Raw genomic sequence first — 19,694 nt, 5'->3', positions numbered from 1 at the left:
CAAGGGCTGGAGCCCCTCTGGACCCAGGCTGGGAGAGCTTGGGGTGTTCACCTGGAGAAGGCTCCAGCAAGACCATAGAGCACCTTCCAGTGCCTAACGGCACTCCTGGAGAGCTGGAGAGGGACTTGGGACAAGGGTCTGAGGGACAGGACAAGGGGGAATTGCTTCCCACTGCCAGAGGGCAGGGTTAGATGGGATATTGGGAAGAACTTGTTCCCTGGGACAATGGGGAGACCCTGGCACAGGTTGCCCAGAGCAGCTGTGGCTGCCCCTGGGTCCCTGGAAGTGTCCAAGGCCAGGTTGGATGGGGCTTGGGACAACATGGGGTAGTGGAAGGTGTCCCTGCCTTGTGGCAGGCTTTTGGAACAGGATGGTCTTTAAGGTCCTTTCCCACCCAAACCGGTCTGTGATTCTGTGATTTGATGATAATCACTTTCTGGCTACACCTCCCTTGGTCTATATCCTCCTCTTTCAGGTTATCTTTCCACCTTTAAAGCAATGTTTTAAATGCACTTTTAAAAATCACATTATGGTTTCCTTGCTAGAAAAATGTACCAGCAGCTTTTTTTTGCAGCGAGCTGCAAATTATTTATTAAACTTTACATGCTGTTACAACTTCTGGTATGATATTTCTGACAGTTTCTGTGCTCTCCATGCTGCAGCTCACCTCTGAGCATGGATGAACCGCTTCATCAGACTCATCCTGCTCTGCAGGTGGCCAAGTTTGCTTTCCTGTTCCACAGGGCTTCTGGCCTTTGCTTTTGAAAGGCACTTGTATGCTTCTGTCAGTGCTCTGTGGGCTTTTTCGTAGTTCTGATACTCATCAATTTCTACCTGCAAGAGGATAAAGGAGATGGTCTTGCTCCAGAGTCAATAAACCAAACATCATCTTCAGCAGTCATAGAAAGGGCAGTACCTGAGCACATGCATCATAGAAACCTGCCAGGAGGTCAAGGGCCCCTCCTTTGGTGTAGAAGCTGATAATATTCGCAATAATCTTTGCGTCCTTACGCCAATCCAGTGACTGCAGGTAGTTGGCTGCCATGATATAAATCTCTCTCTGTCTGGAAACTCCCGCAAAAAAAATAATTTTCTCAGTATCTCCAGATTTCAGCAATGCCCTCATAGCCTGGCAAAGGAAAGAGTGGCACAAGGAAAGAGGGAGAAAGAAAATATTGTGAATGCAAAAACACCATCAAGATGTCTCAGAAGTTTCATCTGGGTAGTTACTGTAGGAAGTCTGCTTCAAGGTTTACTTTTCAAAACCCTCATTTTGAGGCTATCCAGGCTGACCTTTAACTTGTTTCCTGCTTGTGTGAATTTCTTAGTGGCCACGTGGTAGTTGCCTTGTCTCATGCAGCAGTCGGCAATTTGCTCCAGCAGCTCCCTCCGGGACTGCTCAGAGAGATCCTGGGACTCCTTGGAGACTGTCATCTTCTCAGCCAGCTCCTCGGTGATAGTCAGGTTCTGCTCTAGGCAGAGCTGCAGAGCTTCATGGTACTGAAAGGAGCAAGAGAGCAATAAGATGTTGCAAACACTATCATGGTATCTCACGTTTGCTTGTGGTGTAACCTACAGAAATCAGCTCCAAACTCAAGCAGCTGAGGATGCTCTGTTTGGAACATAGGGCTGTAGTTAGATGTCTCAACATCAGGCTCTGTTCAGGCACACACTGTCCCATTTTGTTTGCTAAGAACACAGCTCGGAACCGCTCGGAACTGCTTGGAACTGCTTGGAACAGCTCGGAACCACTCGGAACAGCTCAGAACCAGTCGGAACTGCTCAGAAGCGCTCGGAACTGGTCGGAACCGGTCGAAACAGCTCGGAACTGGTCGGAACCGCTCGGAACAGCTCGGAACCAGTCAGAACAGCTTGGAACAGCTTGGAACCGCTCGGAACCGGTCGTGTAACCGCTCGGAACCACTCGGAACAGCTCGGAACCAGTCGGAACAGCTCAGAACAACTCGGAACAGGTCAGAACTGCTCGGAACCGCTCGGAACAGCTCAGAACCGCTCGGAACTGCTCGGAACTGGTCGGAACCGCTCAGAACAGCGTTCTCCATGACAGCATTGCCACTAGAAATTCGGCCATTTTGACTCTGAACATGAGATTTTCAGAGACATACACATCAGGTTTGTTAGGAATGATCAGTAATTTTCAGCAAATACAAATAAATTGAAAGATTTTGTTAAATATTTTGGTACTTCCCATATAGGAACAAATTCTGAGTAGGCTATACAAAAGCTTGTAGCCCAGGAAAGGGCTACGATACCCTTGCAAAATGTGGAAGAAAGCCAGCCATAGGATCTTGTTAAAGAGGAGTGAGCACAGGAGAGGTCTGGTACCAAGCATTTTGGCAAGACTGAGCTGTCAGTGCCCCTGAATCATTGACTTAAGAGGAGTCTTGAAACTTTACAAGTGTCTCTTGTATCTGTTTACCTGCACAGATGAATGGCTGTGTGCAGGTACATACCTGTTGTGCTCCTTGTCGTGGTTGAGGGGGAGGTGAATTTTCCAGGAAGTTGTGGGCCAACCAATCAGTGGTCAGGTTTTATGCTGGCACTTGGAGTAGCCACTGGAAGGTTTGGACACGCCTCTGAGAACACAAGGAGTTAAAAGCAAGGACTCCCAGAGGGTCTGTCTCTTTTTAGGTTCTAGTTTCAGCAGGGAAACATCTCCTCCTGCTCCAGCAGCTTACTAGGCTGGGTGGGGGAGGGGAACCATGTGGCAGGGCTGAGGTAAGCCAATGCCCGGGGAGGGGGGAAGAGAGTGAACGAGACTGGAGCTGAGCTGGCCTCATCCAGGATGGAGGGGTGGAAAACTGTGGAGGTGCCCCCCCACCCCCAAGGAGAGAGACTGCTTCTTCTGAGTTTCGAACATTGGCAGCAGCCAGCAGTGAAGAAAGAGCGGGGGAAGGGGAGAGGAGAAGTTCCCGCTGTGTAAAGAGGTGCCAAGTCCAGGACCCTGCCGGGAGCAAGGAACTGTTAACCCTTTCTTGGCAGAAGGAAACTTTTTCCCAGACATTGATTCTCATGGCTAGTGGTTTCAGAAGAGAAACAGCCTGGGATCGAGATGATTAAGGAAGATGAAAAGAACCCCAGATGGGAAGAGAGATGAAGAGGAGTGGCTTTTGAGCTGGACTTTTCTTGCATAATGTTAGCCACAGACTGAACTTGAGTATCTTTTGAATATAAACTGCACTTGGGTGGATGCAGCTGGCTCAACTTTGCTACAGTGACTGGCACTGTAGGAGTGGAGCGAACAGAGAAGAGAGGGAGAGGGTGTGGTGGTGCCCTCTGCCTTCAGGGAAGATCTGTTCTTGGAACCCTCAGCCCCAGGGGAAAAATGGGGAGAACTCGGCATGCAAGCATCCTTAAAAGAGCCCTATAGCAGCTTTGGCCCATGGACAGTGGTGAGAGCACTGGACATGGAAAAGAGAGTGTCACCACAGCAACTTTCTCTGGGCGGTGCCAGGGATGGCATGGAAACACATAAAGGGTGGACCTGTGTTTTCTGAGGGGCAGTCTGTGGTGCAGGAGAGACTCCTCTCTCCCTTGCTGAATTGAAGATTAGTTTTTTTGAGTGGTGATTGTTTGATTTAAAACCCAAGGTTTTGTCTATGGAGGGTAACGTGTAAGGGATGGAAATTGGGGGAGGAGAAGAAATGTTCTGGGAAGTTTTCATTTCTGTTTTTGTGTGTGTTTAGAGGGTTTTTTTCCTTTCTATTTCTGTTCTTATGTAATGTAATAAAGTTTTGTTTTCTGTTTTCAAGTTTTGGGCCTGCTCTGCTCTGTTCTTGATCACATCCCACAGTAGCTGTTAGGAAAAAACACATATATTCATGGGTGCATTAACATCTGGCCAGTGCTAACCCATGACACTCCTCTACCTGTACACAGCAAGGACTCAGCTCACCTTCTTGGCTGTGAGCAGCAGTTCCACTGCCTTCTCATACTGAGCATGTTCAATGAAGAACGCAGAGCAGCGGGCAAGCAGGGCCGGGTCGGACTTCTCATCCAGGTCCTCAGCAATGAGCTGTAAGGCTCCGAACTGCTGCGTGGCAAAGGCCAGCTCCAGGGCTTTGGAGAAGTGTCCTGCCTGCAAAATTAGGAATGAGGCTTCAAAGACTGGAATTAGCACTACAGAGCCAGTTCACAGGATGCCCTAGAGTGGCTTAATAAAGCATTACTTACCATGAAAAAATTACTAATAAACAGGACATAGTAAGCACCACAGTTGATTTAACATTCCTCTAGTGTAGGAACTGCTTCAGGGTAAATTTTGGGAGTTTTTACTAAAAAACATTTACCTTATGGTATAACATAACAGCTCTGTCCATGTGATCCCCCTTTTCCTCATAATAGCAGGCTGCTTCTATCATGTCTTCTGGTGAGCTTAGGAGAGCCAGTTTCATCAGCTGATCATCTAAATTATGAGCCTGTTCAAAAGCAAAGGTTTGGCTCTGGGTATGCATGCACAGATTTCATAATTCCAACTTCTGACAAGCCTGTGGCTTTATACTATCACATAGTATTAAACTCTCACACCCTTCTGTGTAAAACCTCTACAACCCATATGATTTTCACCTTCAATTATTTCTTTCAGGGAGTCTGACGAGCTATTCAAGAAAATACATTTCCAAACCACCAAGGCTTTATTGATCCACCTTTGGTAGAAGAGGTCAACAGAAACCAGGAGCAGCTTCATCATGGGCTGTCCAAGAGCAGGCAGTGTCTTATGAGAGATAATAGGCACAAACACCTTGTACCAACAAAGGGGAGAACTCTGTGCTGATGTGGGCACACTGCGCCTCTCTGCATACCTTGCACAAGCGGATGGCGTTGTTGAACGCCTGGGCCCGGCGGTAGAAGTACACGGCTTGCTTGATGTCCTCCTGACTCTCGTACTGGCGCGCCAGGTGATATGAGGCTGCCCCATTCCCTGTTTCAATTGCTATTTCAGCAGCCTGCAGAGGGAATTGTGCAACTTTACTTCATGTCCATGCTCCTCCCAGGAGTGAGAATTCTGGAAGCAGGTGGAAGCAGGCTGCCTTACCTTCTGAATGTTGCCTTGAAAGCAGTGGACACGGACTAGGGAAAAATAATCCTGAGCCAGTGCATAGTATTTTAACGCAGATTCCATGTCTGACTGGCTCTCCAAGTACTGTGCCCACCACTTCAACAGGCTCCTGGAATAGCAACAATATTAACTGCAGCAATGAGAACTGGCAGATGCTGGTTTAAACTCCTAGAGAGCTTGAACTAAAAACTGAACACACTTTTTAGAACACAAGCTTTATCCCAACCCAAGCGTGACATTCCCAAGATCTTCACTGTACAAGAAGTCAGCCTGGATAACCAATGTGCCAGTTCTTGAGCAAGTGCAGCATAAACCTGAAAAGTTGCTGGAGGGTCATAGTGGATAAGGCAGGGGTTGAATGGGACTGAGATGATTGGCACTCATCTCGAATTGTACGTCAGACCTGACAGCCCCATGTAGAAGGAACAAGCATAGCACTAACTTGTCTTTCATCTTGTTGATGTAGTTCTCCAGGGCTTGAAAGTCTTCTGAGAGCATTCGTGGTATTTCAAACCTGTGTGTGTCTGACTTTTCATAGCTGTAGAGAAGAAGAACATATTAGATGTGAAATGACACCCTCTTTATTAGCTCTCTATGTGTAAAACATCCATTTAATCTTGTTTGCCAGCCATCAACTGACAACACTGCTTTAGCTGTATAAGTTCACTGTAAGACCAGTGGCAGTCCATCAGAACCATCAAAAATTAAACGTTCAGTGGTACTGCCAAGCACTTGGAATGAGGGAGATGTGATCTTCAAAGCACAGGAAATAATTTAAAAGTGCCAGTGATGGCCCAAAGAGGTATTCCAGAAAGTTCCCCAAGCATCAAGCACACCTGGCTGGACAGGTCACAAAATGCCCCAGGCTCCACATTGTACCACCCACTGCAACATCAGCCTCTGCCACTGCTGGGAGGTCACTGCCCTTACCCCAGCACCCACCTCTCCTAATCCCACTGCCCATCATGGCCACCATCTGCCTGAGCACAATAGAGCTCTGCTTTGATTCTGAACAGAATTGACCTTATTGAATGATGATAACAATGACATTATGATGATGGGAACTTTCATATTGGAAAACTCATATAAAAACAGGATCTCAAGAAATACAAGACATCAAAAATACCCTCCCCTAACTTCTCATGGGACTTGGCAGTCACAGGAGAGGATCAGGCACCAGAAGCAACCAAGTCAAACTAATTCTGCTCCAGCAGTTGTGTCTGGGACTCTCCGGAAAAGCAAATAATTGGTTTCGTCATGGGAAAGGAAGGAAAATATGGCAGTGGTCTTCCAGAGACAAACACAGGACTGGATATGAGTGGGGTTTAACTACTGGCCCTGACAGACTCTTGACCTTTACACATTATTTGCATGGGAGGGTGCTGGGAAGTTTCACTGGGAATACTTTCACTCTGTGAGATAGCAGACACCAGAAAAAGGAAAATACTTTAATTAATTTTTACTAGCCATCATCAAACATCCTACTTCACTCATCTCCAAAGGAGAAAGAGGCTCCCAGTCCCCCAGGTACATCCAGCTGGTGCTTACTGGGTGAGCGCCAGGCTCTGCTGCCCGGTTGCCTCCAGGTGCTTTGCGTAGTTGTAGTGGGTGGTGCGCAGGTGAACCCGATCGTGAGCCTCGGCCGTTTCGATGGCTTTGTGCCACTGGTTGGAGGCCTGGTAGAACTTGTTCAAGAGGTCATACCGTTCGCAAGCCTTGTACAGCCGCTCTGCGTCCTCCTGGGAGAGGAACACCCAAAATCCCCGTCAGCCCCAACCACGCTGCGTGTCAGTCACACCAGGCACTGCACTTTGGAACAGTTTATTAGTGCAGGGCATTGCAATCCAATTAAAGTAACAATCATTCAGGCAGGGGATTTAACCAAAAATATACGTGGCCTGGGATAGCATGTTATTGGGGAACAGGACGGTATGTAAAAATAAGGAAAGTACTGAGATCCTGACATTTATTTTACAGGATTGAGTAAGAGGGAGGGGAATGACACATCGATGATCAAATGCATTGATGATCAAATGAGGAGTGTGAATCACCAGAAATGGAGACATGCTTAGGTGGGGGTACAGCAACAGACCATGTTGCCCACACAAGGGTGAAGCTTAGGAGAAAATCCTGACACTCAGGGTTTGAGAATTAAGATGCTGCAAGCCAGGGAACCCCTGTGACCTCCCAGCAGGTCTCAGAGGTAGCAATGCTGTTTGTGGATAACTGAGCTCCATTCCTGGGAATAAATGTTAATAATTTATTACGGAATTAGAACAGGAGGGTTTTGCCCATGCTGACGCAAGGGTGAGCAAATTTGGAACTATTATTTTTATTCTCTGGGAGGTACTAACTCCTGTGGAAGGAACATTTTCCTGCTCCACCCAACTGCTGTCCAGCTGAACACTATATTTAGTAAATTGATATTATCTGTCCAAGACAGAAAAATGCTCTCTGTCTCTTATTGTTTCAAATTTTAAAAAGCACAGTAAGTGGAAAAGGAAGATGCCTGTCCTAGGATTCTGTACGAAATGGAAAAAAGTAGTAGAGCTGCATTTGTTTTGCTGAAGTTCCCTTCCACCTCTCCAAACAGATCTAAATATCCAGGAGATGAAGCACTGACACTTTTCAGCCTCATAGCTTTCTCTGCCAGGAAGGCTTTACAAACATTTAGTTTAAATTTTCCTTTTTTTCTTACCTTTAACTCAGAATAGTTACTCTGTCTCTGCCTCTCTCATACTCATTAAATAACAACAGATTGCTAAATACCTTTTCAAGCCAAATTCTAATTATTTGGCCATTTTCAAAACTTTCTTTTCTGTGAAATCTTTCCAAGAGCTGAGAAATTTTTACTGATTTTCTCTGAACGTTTTCCAGTTTATCAATTTTTTTTCTGGAATGAGATACTTAAAGGCTGGATGTCATCATTCCAGCTCTAGCTGCCTTGAGTACACAGACAGGAGTTACCAAATCAAATTCCAGGATGTGGTGTCTCCTCAAACATGACCCCAAACTGATTTTTGCTGTCATAGCACCTCACTATTTTTTATCTAATTCAGTATTTCATATATATTCAGTATATAGACTGTGGGTTATTTCATATCCAGTTTTTCTCTCCGACGGATCATATGTCTGGATCTCTTACAGTTCCCAAACTAAAAATTTCTGGCTTTCTTATGGATCATTGCTGAAGATATTAAGTTAGTGGAATACTAATTCCACTTTAACTAGTACCAATCAATTTCCAATCCATATGACAATACTGGTCTCAAACCCAGCTTAGATCTCAGTTCTATTGGCAATCAAGGGGAATAAAGTCAGACACAAGACACAAAGTCCACTTTGGGGTGTATTTGGTGCCAGGTTGGGCATCCTGCCAGATGGAGGAACAAGAGACAATTGTTCCATACAGCAGCTCTGGGGAACAGCCAGATCTTGTCCTCTGGCTGAGCTGGATCCAGTCAAGTTCCTGCTCACACAGTGGGAGAAGTCAGGATAGAAATCTGTGTGACTAGGCATCCCGGGACAGCACAGGCAATGAATGTGACTGACCAGAGTTCTCCAGCCCCCCAGGAAAAGTCTATTTTGCCTAAACCCCTTCAACAACTTCAGGTCAGCACTTACTCTGTGACAGCACACAGCTCTAGCTGTGTTTCACTCTAGAAACAAATAATTTCAAAATGGAACTTGTATTCTATATCAGAGCTTAAATATCAGAGCTCCATATCAGAGCTTAAAACATGATTGTTGAAACATTTTAACTTAATAAAATACAGCCTTTTCTAAATCCAGTGAAATCTAGCATGATTAGGCTTGGAAGAGGGTTATGCCCCAAGAAAGCAGGTTTTGTTAAATGTTTCACACATAAAACAATCTTTAAAAGATGTTTCCTTCAGTCAGCAGTTTCTTTCACTGAGTAGTTTTTCAGGGTCTGTTACAAACTCTTCACAGCTTTGCTGTGGGATTTACCAGCATGCCCAGCTGGATGGCCAGCACAGCCACCCTGGCCTTCTGCTCTGGCTCTTGCTCAGCCTCCCGCAGTGCCTTGGCTCCTCTTGCATGACCCATGTGCCCCAGGCAAATTTTGGCAACATCAAGCCTCTGAGTCTTCACGCACATGCGAGCCATGTTCTCCCAGACAGCCTCACTGCAGGAAACGGGGAAGAAAAGGAGAGCTGTTATTGTGTCACATGGAAGGCAGGTGAGGTGTGAGGAGAGAGAGTCTGAGAGGGGAAACCATCATTGGGAATGGGGTGAATGTAACAGAGACTCCAGCAGCTGTCTGAAGACTGGAGAGGAACAGAAGCAGGCTCACACAGAAAGGTCAGTTCTTGAGCTAAACAACCCAACCCTAAGGAAATATTGTGGGATTTGATTTACAGATGTCTGTCTAAACAACAGACATTTCACCTCTACTCTGGAGACAGGATGAGAGAGCTGGGGATGTTCAGCCTGGAGAAGGCTCTGAGGAGACCTTCCAGTGTCTAAAGGAGCTCCAGAAGAGCTGGAAAGGGAGTTGGGACAAGTGATGGAGGCACAGGACAAGGGGGAATGGCTTTAAATTGAAAAAGGGGAGATTCAGATTGGAAGAAATTCTTCCCTGTGCAGTTGGTGAGGCCTGGCACAGGTTGCCCAGAGAAGCTGTGGCTACCCCATCCCTGCAAGTGTCCAAGGCCAGGTTGGAGGGGGCTTGGAGCTGCCTGGGAACAGTGGAAGGTGTGGGTACCACCCAAAGTAGGGGTGGGTAGAACTACATGGTCTTTAAGGTCCCTTCGAACCCAAACCAGTCCATGATTCTAAGTTTGCACATATATAAACATTTATCATGTGCCCATCCTGCTGTAGCTGCAATCTATAGACTGTCACAACTTCCACACTGATGTTCAGAAATCAGAATTAAAATAATGAGAAAAGTCTGAACCTCACACTGGAAATCTCTTGCCACAGTCTGGAGTAGTTTAAATACTGAACAACTATTGGGGGCCCAATTGTTGTACTCAGTAATCGGGAATAATGTGTAGAAAAATTACCAAACAACCATGTTCTAAATTTAAAACTTGCACAAAACAGGCAAAAAGAAAAGCTTTGTGATGCTCAGAACAAGAACCCCCCAAGGCTATGAATTTGCAGTTAACACTGCAAAGTCCCCTGCCCAGGCAAGGCAGGACAGGCTGAGGACCATGCTCACGGCTGGAATGGCTGGCACATTTGCTCAGCAGAAGGACCATGACAGAACTGACCATGACTGAGTGGGACAAGCAAAGATTTTCACAGATTTTGTTCACATTTGAGGCTTTTCAGAATTTCATGGAATATGTTTGACTAATAAAAACCATGAGCATTCAAAATAAGGTTTTTTTCAATGTCACTCTCAGCAGAGGTATGGTTTGTGAAGTTGTCAGGCACCAACATAGCACAAAGTACAGACCTAAATTTTAAAAGCAGGGAAAAAAGAAGAAAATAATAGAACAGAATGACACTTTATGACCTCCCACCAAATTCCCTTCCAGTTTTCCTATGATTAAAATGTTTTTCTGTTTCCAGTGACAGTGGGAAAGCCCTGCACAAACAGAAGAAAGTGACTAACTGGGAAGCAGCGGAATAGGTGAACCACAATGTGTTCTTCAACACATACACTAAGAAAGGCACAGGAAAAATTCTTTGCATACTTTACTTTAGAATTAGACAATCTTTTACTTGCAGTGCAACTCACATAAAGGTTTCAGGTGATAATCAACATAAGTGACACAGACTTCACTGAGAACAAATGGCATAGAGAAAAAAAAAAGGAACACAAGTGATAAATCAGGGACAAATTTGAGAAAGATCAGAAGTGTTTCTGGTTTAGAAAAGCAAAAATGCATGTCTGAGTGCCACCTTTCTTATAACTGAGTGGTATTCAAACACAGCCTCCTCATGCTCTTTACCTACATGTCCAAGTTCCCCAGCTAAGGAGCCAAAAGGAACACTGAAATAACGCATAGTAATTTCAGACCTGGAAGGGCCTGACAGAAACCAGATCCTTCTGCGCATCACCCCTCAATACAGAAATGCTGCCTTGTGTCAGTGTCAGCAGATGTGACCTTCCTAACTTCTGAAAAGTTGGAATAGGTTTCTCTTTTATTCCAGACACTATCTATATCTGGAACTGGGAAAAATGGGAAAAACACCTTTAAAAAACATTGACATTATCAACAGTTATGTTCACCTGGCTTTGACCAACACAGCCAGTTGAGTTCTGTCCTTAGAAAAAGCTGCTCAAGGCTGTGCCTGGGCACAGCTGTGCATCCCAGCACTTGAGAAGTACATTTTCAAACTCTGCATTGTGCCAGAAGAAGCTGTCAACAGCCAGTTGGCTCTGGGTGAAGGAATGAATGTTGGTTCTGGGCTTTGTCAAGATGACTAACAGTGAGTTTCTGAAAGGAAATCAAAGTCTTTATTATTCAGAGCTTTGACAGCTCTCAATTCCCTTCATGCAGGAAGATGAGAGTTCATGGGCTCAAACAGGCAAGCGGATGAGATTCTTATTTAGACTACAGGGAGTGGAAACTTTTGAGAGGAAACAGACTACACCATGTGTTTTAAAATACAAAGTTAAAAGATAAGGGCGTGCAGAAAGTCACAGCAGGATTTAGATGTTGCTCATCATCTCTCAGCTGTGTTATGCTTTCCTGGATGGCAACAATTCCTGCCAATGTCAAAATTCAGCAGGAACTGCTGCCCCTAGGACTCCTCTTTGGGAGCTTTTTCCCCCCACATGTGGCTGGCAGGCACCCAGGTACCTCTGCCCTGAGGAGCTGGAGTTCTGCCATCCCACCTCTTTCTCCTCCACTCCAAATCATTTGCAAAGTGTACCAGAGAGGCTTGAGCCATGGGTGCACCTGGGGCAGCAACAAACACAGAGGGAGAAACATCTGCAGTTCATGTGCTCTGCAGCTGATTTTGTTCTGGCAGGCACTGCATTCTGCCACTCTGTCTGGGCAGGCGGTGAGCACATCAGGCTCAAACTGCACCAAAGACACTGAATTTGGCAGTGTTCATGGCAGAGCAGCTTGCATGGAGTCCAGCTTGCATGGACTCTCTCAGCACAGAGACCACAGCAGGACATAGGAGGGACACCAAAGAGAGGTGTCCCTGCCCATGGCAGAGAGTTGGTGCTAGATGGTCCTTAAGGTCCTTTCCAACCCAAACCATTCTGTGATTCTAAGATTCTGAGAGACATGATCAGAGCAGCTCACCAGCACAAGAACCCAGGGCAGGTGAGACCACTGACTCCCTCTGACCATCCCTTCTCCTGCTTCTCCCCTGCAGAAACACCTGAAGGAGTGTTTCACCTAAGGAACCTTGCTCTGCCCAGAACTGCAGCAGAGACTGTAGACAGTAGACACATCCCTCACAGGACAGTGCTCTGATAAGATACATGGAGAGGAAAGGGTAGGGAAGGGGAGGGGATCCTGGGAGTACCCACAATCCACTTCCATCTCTCTCTGTGTTTCACAAAGACTAACCTCAGCCACAAGATGCACAACCTCCCTGGCAGGCACACACCTCCAGCACCAGAGCAAGTTTTGATGCCTCTCAGAAATGTGGGCAGATGGATGTGGGTCTGGTGAAGGAACAAGAAACAGGAGGTGCAGAACAAGTTCACTTAAATCCCAAAGAAAACCACAGTTTATCTCCCAACAGCTGCCAGTGTAGTAAAAAAGCTGAATCTGTCCATGTATCCCTAAAAGGCAACAACTCTCCTTTCCAGGCCTGGCCCCGCTGCCCATATAAAAGACTAAGTAATATTTTTCCCTGCCCTCAACTCTGACTCTGGGAATTTCCTGTTCTTCCCCTCCTCCTCCTTTCATCCCCCCTTAGAAAGCCTCTCACATCTGTACTTTATCAGCTGAAGCTGGGAACTTAATGAAGCCCAGGCGCAGCAGCAGTGGGAGCGGAGCCATGGGAAGGCATCCCAAGCACCCTGGGAGCCCCAAGCTCCCCACCAGGCACAGGGATACACCATCCACTGCTGCACCCTGTACTTCGAGGCTCCAGGCCACATCCACAGTGCCAGGGACTGGGGGAAGCAAATGCTGACATCTCTGAAGAGTTGACACAAATTTTACCACATATTTGATGAAAGTTTCTTTGCTTTGTATCTGACCTTTCACATCTGTTTTTCTGTGGAATTGTGTTTACAGCATCCACAGTCTGATCTCACAAACCCTTCTGTTCCCATATATTTTTCATTGCCTATTTAGCACAAAAGTTTAAAGAAAAACATGGAATATTATTTAGAAGTGCTGGAGATTTATATGTCTGAAGTATCTCACTGGAATTTTTTTTCTCCCTGTATTTAATGGGCTATATTTGGAAAATGAACATTGATCAAGATCAGGGTAAAAAAAATAGCTCTTTTCAATTCGGGCCCCACTTTGTTGAACTAGACCCTATAATATACACTAATATATAACAAATTAATATTGCATCCTATAATGTTATAGATATATACAGATAATCACAGAAACACAAACTAGTTTGGGTAGGAAGGGACATTAAAAACCATCTTGTTTCAAACTCCTGCCAAGGGCAGGGATACCTCCCACTAGACTGGAAAACTTTTAGGACTTGAGAAAATGAGGTTTTATCTGATGTAGCTAAATAAGGTTTGATGTTTTTAAAATGCATGGATGGGATTCTGATTATATCTTTCCATGGGACTAAAAGACAACAAGAAACTATGTAATAGATGAAAAGTTGTAACACTTCAATGAAACTCTTGACAGTGTTAATGATATTCTATGAGCTACTTTAAGAAAGGTCAGGCATTTTTCATGTATGATCCAAACACTGAAAGCTGATGAGACTATTCCTAAAAACTTTTCCCTGGCAGAAACAAACCATTTGATAAAGCAGTTTCACAGAATATATTTAAAATATCCCATGGAATACATAGCTTTGTTCCAAAGTTTCCCTCATAAAACCAGCGCCAAGAGATTGCTCCATATGGGTTGTATGACACAAACCCCTGTGCCCCACAGAATGCAGTGAGTGCTGCCAAATGCACATCCTGCTGCATGTTTGTCAGCAAAGAAGCATTCACGAAGGTAGTTTTTTAAGGATCAGGATTCTCTTTAAATTGGATATTAGGGAAAATTTCTTCATGGAAAGGGCACTGGCACAGCTGCCCAGGGCAGTGGTGGAGTCACTATCCCTGGAAGGATTTAAAAGTTGTGTGGATGTAGCACTTGGGGATATGGGTCTATGGCTGGGGCAATGGTTGGACTTGATCTTTTCCAGCCTTTATGATTCTATGACTAGACTGATGTGTTCAGCCTTTGTAAAATATAATTGCTATTGTTTGTAATGTTACATGAGAAGGAAGCTTGGGCCCTGCTGAAAATACATACTCAGACTTCATCAAATCACAAAAATCAAATGTGGGGAGGCAGATGCAGGTGTCTGACGTTTCCCTAAAGGTAAATTTCTCCTGGCGTTATCTAAATATAAACATCATCTGCCTTGCTGCTGAATCTCTGGTTTATAATAAACACAGAATCATAATAACAAATAATCCAAGGGGATGAAAATATGCAAAGACAGTCACTGCTGACAGGAAATTTCTTTAAAGAATTGCAGACACTGGTGTTTTTATACTGGAAGTAATAAAACCAGCAATGTCCAGAAACACGACCAATCACAGGGAAAAGAAGAAACCAAAGATCCTATAGTGCTCTCAAGGCATGAAGATGCTCAAAGTACTTAAAGCTTAATTTGTTTAAAGATTAAAAATTATCAGAGCACATGAAGAAGGGTTGAGTTCATAGCCAGGTTAGTACATTCAACTTCAGTAGCTGAAAACTAATTATAGGAGTATATCAGCTTTATTGGAATTTCCCCCCCTTCTCACACCAAGAAGTCTTGAAAAAAAATGTTGCCTTGCAAAAAAATTCAGACCAGTTTCTTTCTGTGTATTGGGCCAGGGCAGGTCCGTTGGTTAGAGGCAAAGCCTCTTGCCTGGTAAGACAAAGCTGCTATAAAATTAAATCAGTTTCTAATCTAATTTATTGATTACCGGGATGTGAACTCTTGTGCCAGCTCCTCAGGTGTGGTGGTGCCTGGCAAGGTAGGTCTGTGCCACGTCTCCTTGGTGCTGACCAGATGTTGTGCCTTCAGTTCAGTGTGTACAAGGCAATACTTATGCGGTATTTGTGCAGCCTGAAGAACTGTGTCAGGCTCAGCTCAGGAGGGGCATAATCCCAGGGCAGGGCAGTGCCCACCAGAATCCCTGTCCTTGTTCAGGAGCTGCTGAGGCAGCTGATGGGAGCAGCAAAGAGCCCTTTGGAGTGCCAGTCTGGGCAAGACCGCTCTGGAAACATCCAGGTCCAAGGACAGTTTGGAATGCCCTCAACAACTCTCTTTAACCGTTTTTCAGAAAGGCACCTGCCTTGCCCTGTGGCAGTCCATCAAGCACACGGCAGCAGAGTTTCCACGCCCTGGGCACCCAGCGGGGCGGGCCGCCTCCTTCGAGGTTCTGCGGAGCCGCCAGCGCGCCGAGCGCGCCGGGACTCGGGCTCGGGGTGTGCCAGCCCCGCACCGGCGGAAATTCTCAACCTGACTCACACCCCAACACTCGCTCCTGCCTTTGCAGACATCCCCGAGCTCAACCCCACTCTTAACTCGGGCTGAGAATCTCGAGGTTTTATACTTCCTATATTTATCTGCCACTGTCCCTCCTATGGGGCAGAGAGGACACGGACATCAGAACACCCCCGCAGCCCTTTCGCCGCGCTGTCCGGCAGCGAACCCCAATATTATTTTACTTCTAGGAAAAGGTATTTCAAAATCCCTCTCCTCGATCCGCTTCCACAGAGCAGATGCCTCGAGGGCTGAAGCTGGGATTTCCTTCTCTCCTTTTCCCGAGGAGCTCCGCTGCGCTCCCCGGGCTCTCCGAGACGCTGCACGTCCCGGCAACCCTGCTGGGGGCAGCGGCGAGGGGAGGAGACGGGAGGCAGGGAGGGGGCTCTCAGAGGGGAGGAGAGACAACTTTAGAAGTCTCCATAGTCTTTTCCTTTCAGGAAACACATCCTGTTAAATGTTTGACTGCCGTGGCAGTGGCTTTTTTTTGCAGTCGACTACGCCCGAGGCTCACCAAAACGAGCCACACAAACAGCCATTTCCTCTTGGTGGGGAGGTGGGGGGGGGCCTTTTCCTCACTGCAGTGGCTGTTCTCATCCCGGCACTCACAGCTCGGCTCTTTGGAGAGGGACAGGGCAGAGCAACCTCCTCGAGATAGTCCAGACTTGCAGATCACCTTTGGGATGACCGCATTCCCTTCTGGCTCGGCTTGGCTTTGAGAGGATGTCATCTGTCACCATTTGCAGGATATTCTGAAGTTTGCACCCAAACCCAGGCTTTTGGAGCAGCACTGGTTGGCTTGGAGAATTCAGCGCTCGGCAGGCTACAGCACGCATCTCATCCCACCTCTGCCTCACCTCTGTTCAGGCTCTCCTGCCCCAAGACTGGATTCTGTCTGGATTCACCCCGTCCAACACGGAATGGGCCTCTCTGTCATCCAGTTCACCACGGGACTGGCATTACTTATCAAAGTGCAAGAAGGTGGATAAGTCAACGCTGGGAAGGACCTAACAAAGCTTCCTTGTGGTCTTATTTTATGGAATTCTCCTACCTACCTCACAAAATTCTCATTTCCTTGGTCAGAAATCCCTCTGGAGTTGACTTCAAGAATGAACGGTGATGTCCTCTAGCACCCCGTAACATCCCAGCACAGCTGCCTGTTCCCAACCCAATTTCAATGTGCTGCAGCTGACTGGGACCTCGTGTTGTCTGCAATTAGAGACTGGCAGCAAGCTGACAGTCAGATATGACTGTCCAGAAACTGGTAGCCATAGCTGTGTTGGTAGCCCTGGTCTCACTCATCCTTAACAACGCGGCTGCCTTTACCCCCAACTGGGTGTACCAAACACTGGAGGACGGGCGCAAGCGCAGTGTGGGGCTCTGGAAGATGTGCTGGCTGGCAGAGCGGAGCAGAGGGAGCGCAAGCACCAGTGCCAGGCATGGGCAAGGGGAGGAGCATGAGTGTGAAGCCCTAGGCTGGGGTTCAGAGTCGGCTGGGTTCCAGGAGTCACGCAGCACTGTCAAACGTAAGTGCAGCCTCTTCTCTTCTCTGCAGACATGATTGATAGAGTACACCTGGTCCTCAGGAGTTCAGTGGCCTAACTCTGAAATCATGTTATCTGTCTTAGTCTAAATATCTCTTCACATTCATTCCCAAATAAATTAATTTCAGAAAATAAGCATGATGTCCACCAGTGATGAACTAAACTCCTCCTTCCCCCTCAAAACCAGTGATCTGCATGGTGCTGCCTGGTTTATATAGCCCAGGAATCAATATACTTTGAAAAAATGATCTAAGAAGTGTAAGCCTAAAGTTCAGAGACATCTTGGGCTCACTTCTCCCTCCTGGGCTCCTGCCATAAGACATCCCTTCCCCCTTAGCACAACAGCAACTACAGTTGCTCTGAATACCCTAAAACTAAAAAAAACCTTAAAAAAACCAAAAAACCCACAAAAAACCAAAACAAAAAAGGGTATTGCATTGAATGACATATTGAGCATGTTGAGTTATTTCTCGTTTCTATTTGCTTTTTGTTGGAAATGCCAGGAGCCGAAAAGACAGAAATAGTTGTGGTAAAACCATTTAAAATTGAGGAAGGTCTTAAAATGTGTAACCACTCTTCTTGGTGAAAAAATACACTTAATATACAACTTGGTGACTACAAAAATACACCCATGGTGTATTTTTTGGTTTGCACTTTCACAGATTGTGGGATCTGAAGCATGCAAATTGCTTACACCGAGCTAGGGAAAATTATTGGATAACGTGAGAATTACAGAAATGATTTATAAATAATAAACCTTATGTATCACATTCATAGCATTAATGGTGCAACCCTGCTCTCCAAGATCAGAATTGTGCTGTAACAGCATCACAGAAAGGCTTGGGTTGGAAGGGACCTTAAAGACTGTTAAAAATACCTGCAGACACTTTGGCTGGGACCACAACTACCCTGGTGACAAGAGGTTTCTCCCCTAAATCCCCTCCACTCCCAGTAGCCAGGCTGTGAGCAGCCATTCTAAGGAGAAGCAATGCTTCTGCTCTGTCCTTCAAGGCATGAAATTTAACAGAACAAATGTCTATAAAGTCCATGCCTCAGCAGACCACAGGATTCTCCCAAGATTTCAAGGATGCTCATAAACAGCTCTGGCACCTCTGAGGGATGGTTGGCAGTATCTGCAACGTACATGATTTCAAACCAGATTTTTTTCATGGTTTTAAATGTGGAGAAAGAGAAATTGGTCCTTGGAGTTTCTTAGATCCCTCTGGAGAGAAATCAAATATTAGAGGAATTTCTTTTAAAAATGCTTTAATGTGGACCCATTCCAGAACATATTTTCTAACAAAATTATGCAGAAACACTTTTTGCACATTTGCTAATACTGAGCCTGCATAAATCACAAACAGAAAATTTTTCAAATGTTTTAAAGTCCTTTCCCATTCAATACTTTTTTAACTGAAAGAACTTTTATAACAATAAATAGTTATAAAAAGGATTAGACTGTGGGAAAAGTTCCTTGATGTGTTTTTGCAGCTTCATCTCTGGAATCACTTCCCCAATTAATACTGATAAGCCACATTCTAACTTGAAGAACATGTGTACCATTCACAAATAGTAAAAGTATATGTTATGTACTGAACACTGGAACGAGCTTCTACACAGAGCATTTGGCTCCTGCAGCATTTTTAACACACAAGTTTGTACTTCTTGCTGTGTGCAGGCCAGGAGGTGTGTGGTACCTAAAGATGAGAGGTATTACTTTCATGGCAGAACCCTCTGGGCAGCAGTTTCTGATGTCAAATAGAAGGATAATGTGACAGACAATTTGAAAATTTCCAAGTAATAATTATAGCATGATCAGGTCCTCAGAAAAATTATCTGACAACCATTGTTAAAAATTCTAATTTAAAGGAGGCTTTTCAAGCCCAGGGACTTGATCTGTATAGGAGTAAAGCGTCCATTCCCTATGTAATCTGGAAGCAAATAGTAGGCAAAGGCCAATTCCAAATCTTGATAAAGCATTTAAAGGAAAATCCTCCCTCTACAGTTGTGTCATGACAAACTCAGTAGGAAACACAACTGTGGCAACTATTTTTAAGACAATTTTGTTTCCATGGATGTACACATGGTCAGTATGAGCCTGATTTTGCACCCATGGATTTGTCATCCTAAAGAATTTCTCTTATAAGAAATCACACATTATTTTAGCAATGCCTATGGCAATCCTATTCTGTCAGTTGTAGATAAATCACAGACGTGTGTGGGGGGGTGTATGCATATGAATACATACATCTAAAATTAACACTATGGAGGAAAAAAATGCCTTCCTCAATACTGAGTTATCACAAAGTATTTTGGATGTCTTGTAGAACAATATAGAAAAGCTGTTCTGCCAGTAGCAATGCGAAAGACACCACAATCTGGCTCATGTAAAACAATGTATTATATACATACAGACACACATATTTCAAAGGCAAGCTATTTATCTC

The 19,694-nt window shown here is 45.3% G+C and overlaps 2 protein-coding genes across 3 annotated transcripts in view; one reads left to right on the top strand and one right to left on the bottom strand.

Moving 5' to 3' along the window:
* IFT140 (intraflagellar transport 140) overlaps positions 1–19,694 on the bottom strand; it is a 102,927-nt gene that overhangs the window by 1,182 nt on the left and 82,051 nt on the right. For both annotated transcript variants that reach the window (XM_063414423.1, XM_063414424.1), the window contains exons 19-28: positions 9,050–9,227; positions 6,629–6,819; positions 5,523–5,618; positions 5,057–5,189; positions 4,824–4,967; positions 4,311–4,439; positions 3,917–4,099; positions 1,294–1,500; positions 917–1,129; positions 668–834 (exon numbers count right to left, since the gene is read on the bottom strand). In XM_063414423.1, coding sequence (XP_063270493.1) covers positions 668–834; positions 917–1,129; positions 1,294–1,500; positions 3,917–4,099; positions 4,311–4,439; positions 4,824–4,967; positions 5,057–5,189; positions 5,523–5,618; positions 6,629–6,819; positions 9,050–9,227 — 1,641 coding nt within the window. The remainder of the gene's footprint in view (positions 1–667; positions 835–916; positions 1,130–1,293; positions 1,501–3,916; positions 4,100–4,310; positions 4,440–4,823; positions 4,968–5,056; positions 5,190–5,522; positions 5,619–6,628; positions 6,820–9,049; positions 9,228–19,694) is intronic.
* TMEM204 (transmembrane protein 204) overlaps positions 16,102–19,694 on the top strand; it is a 29,371-nt gene continuing 25,778 nt past the window's right edge. Inside the window, exon 1 of the mRNA XM_063414428.1 lies at positions 16,102–17,229. Within this exon, the coding sequence (XP_063270498.1) occupies positions 16,950–17,229 (280 nt within the window). The 5' untranslated portion in view covers positions 16,102–16,949. The remainder of the gene's footprint in view (positions 17,230–19,694) is intronic.

The sequence above is a fragment of the Prinia subflava genome, chromosome 17 (genome assembly GCF_021018805.1).
Source record: "Prinia subflava isolate CZ2003 ecotype Zambia chromosome 17, Cam_Psub_1.2, whole genome shotgun sequence".
NCBI lineage: Eukaryota > Metazoa > Chordata > Aves > Passeriformes > Cisticolidae > Prinia > Prinia subflava.
The sequence above is the reverse complement of the archived record's forward strand: the minus strand, read 5'-3'. Positions and strand labels throughout refer to the sequence as shown.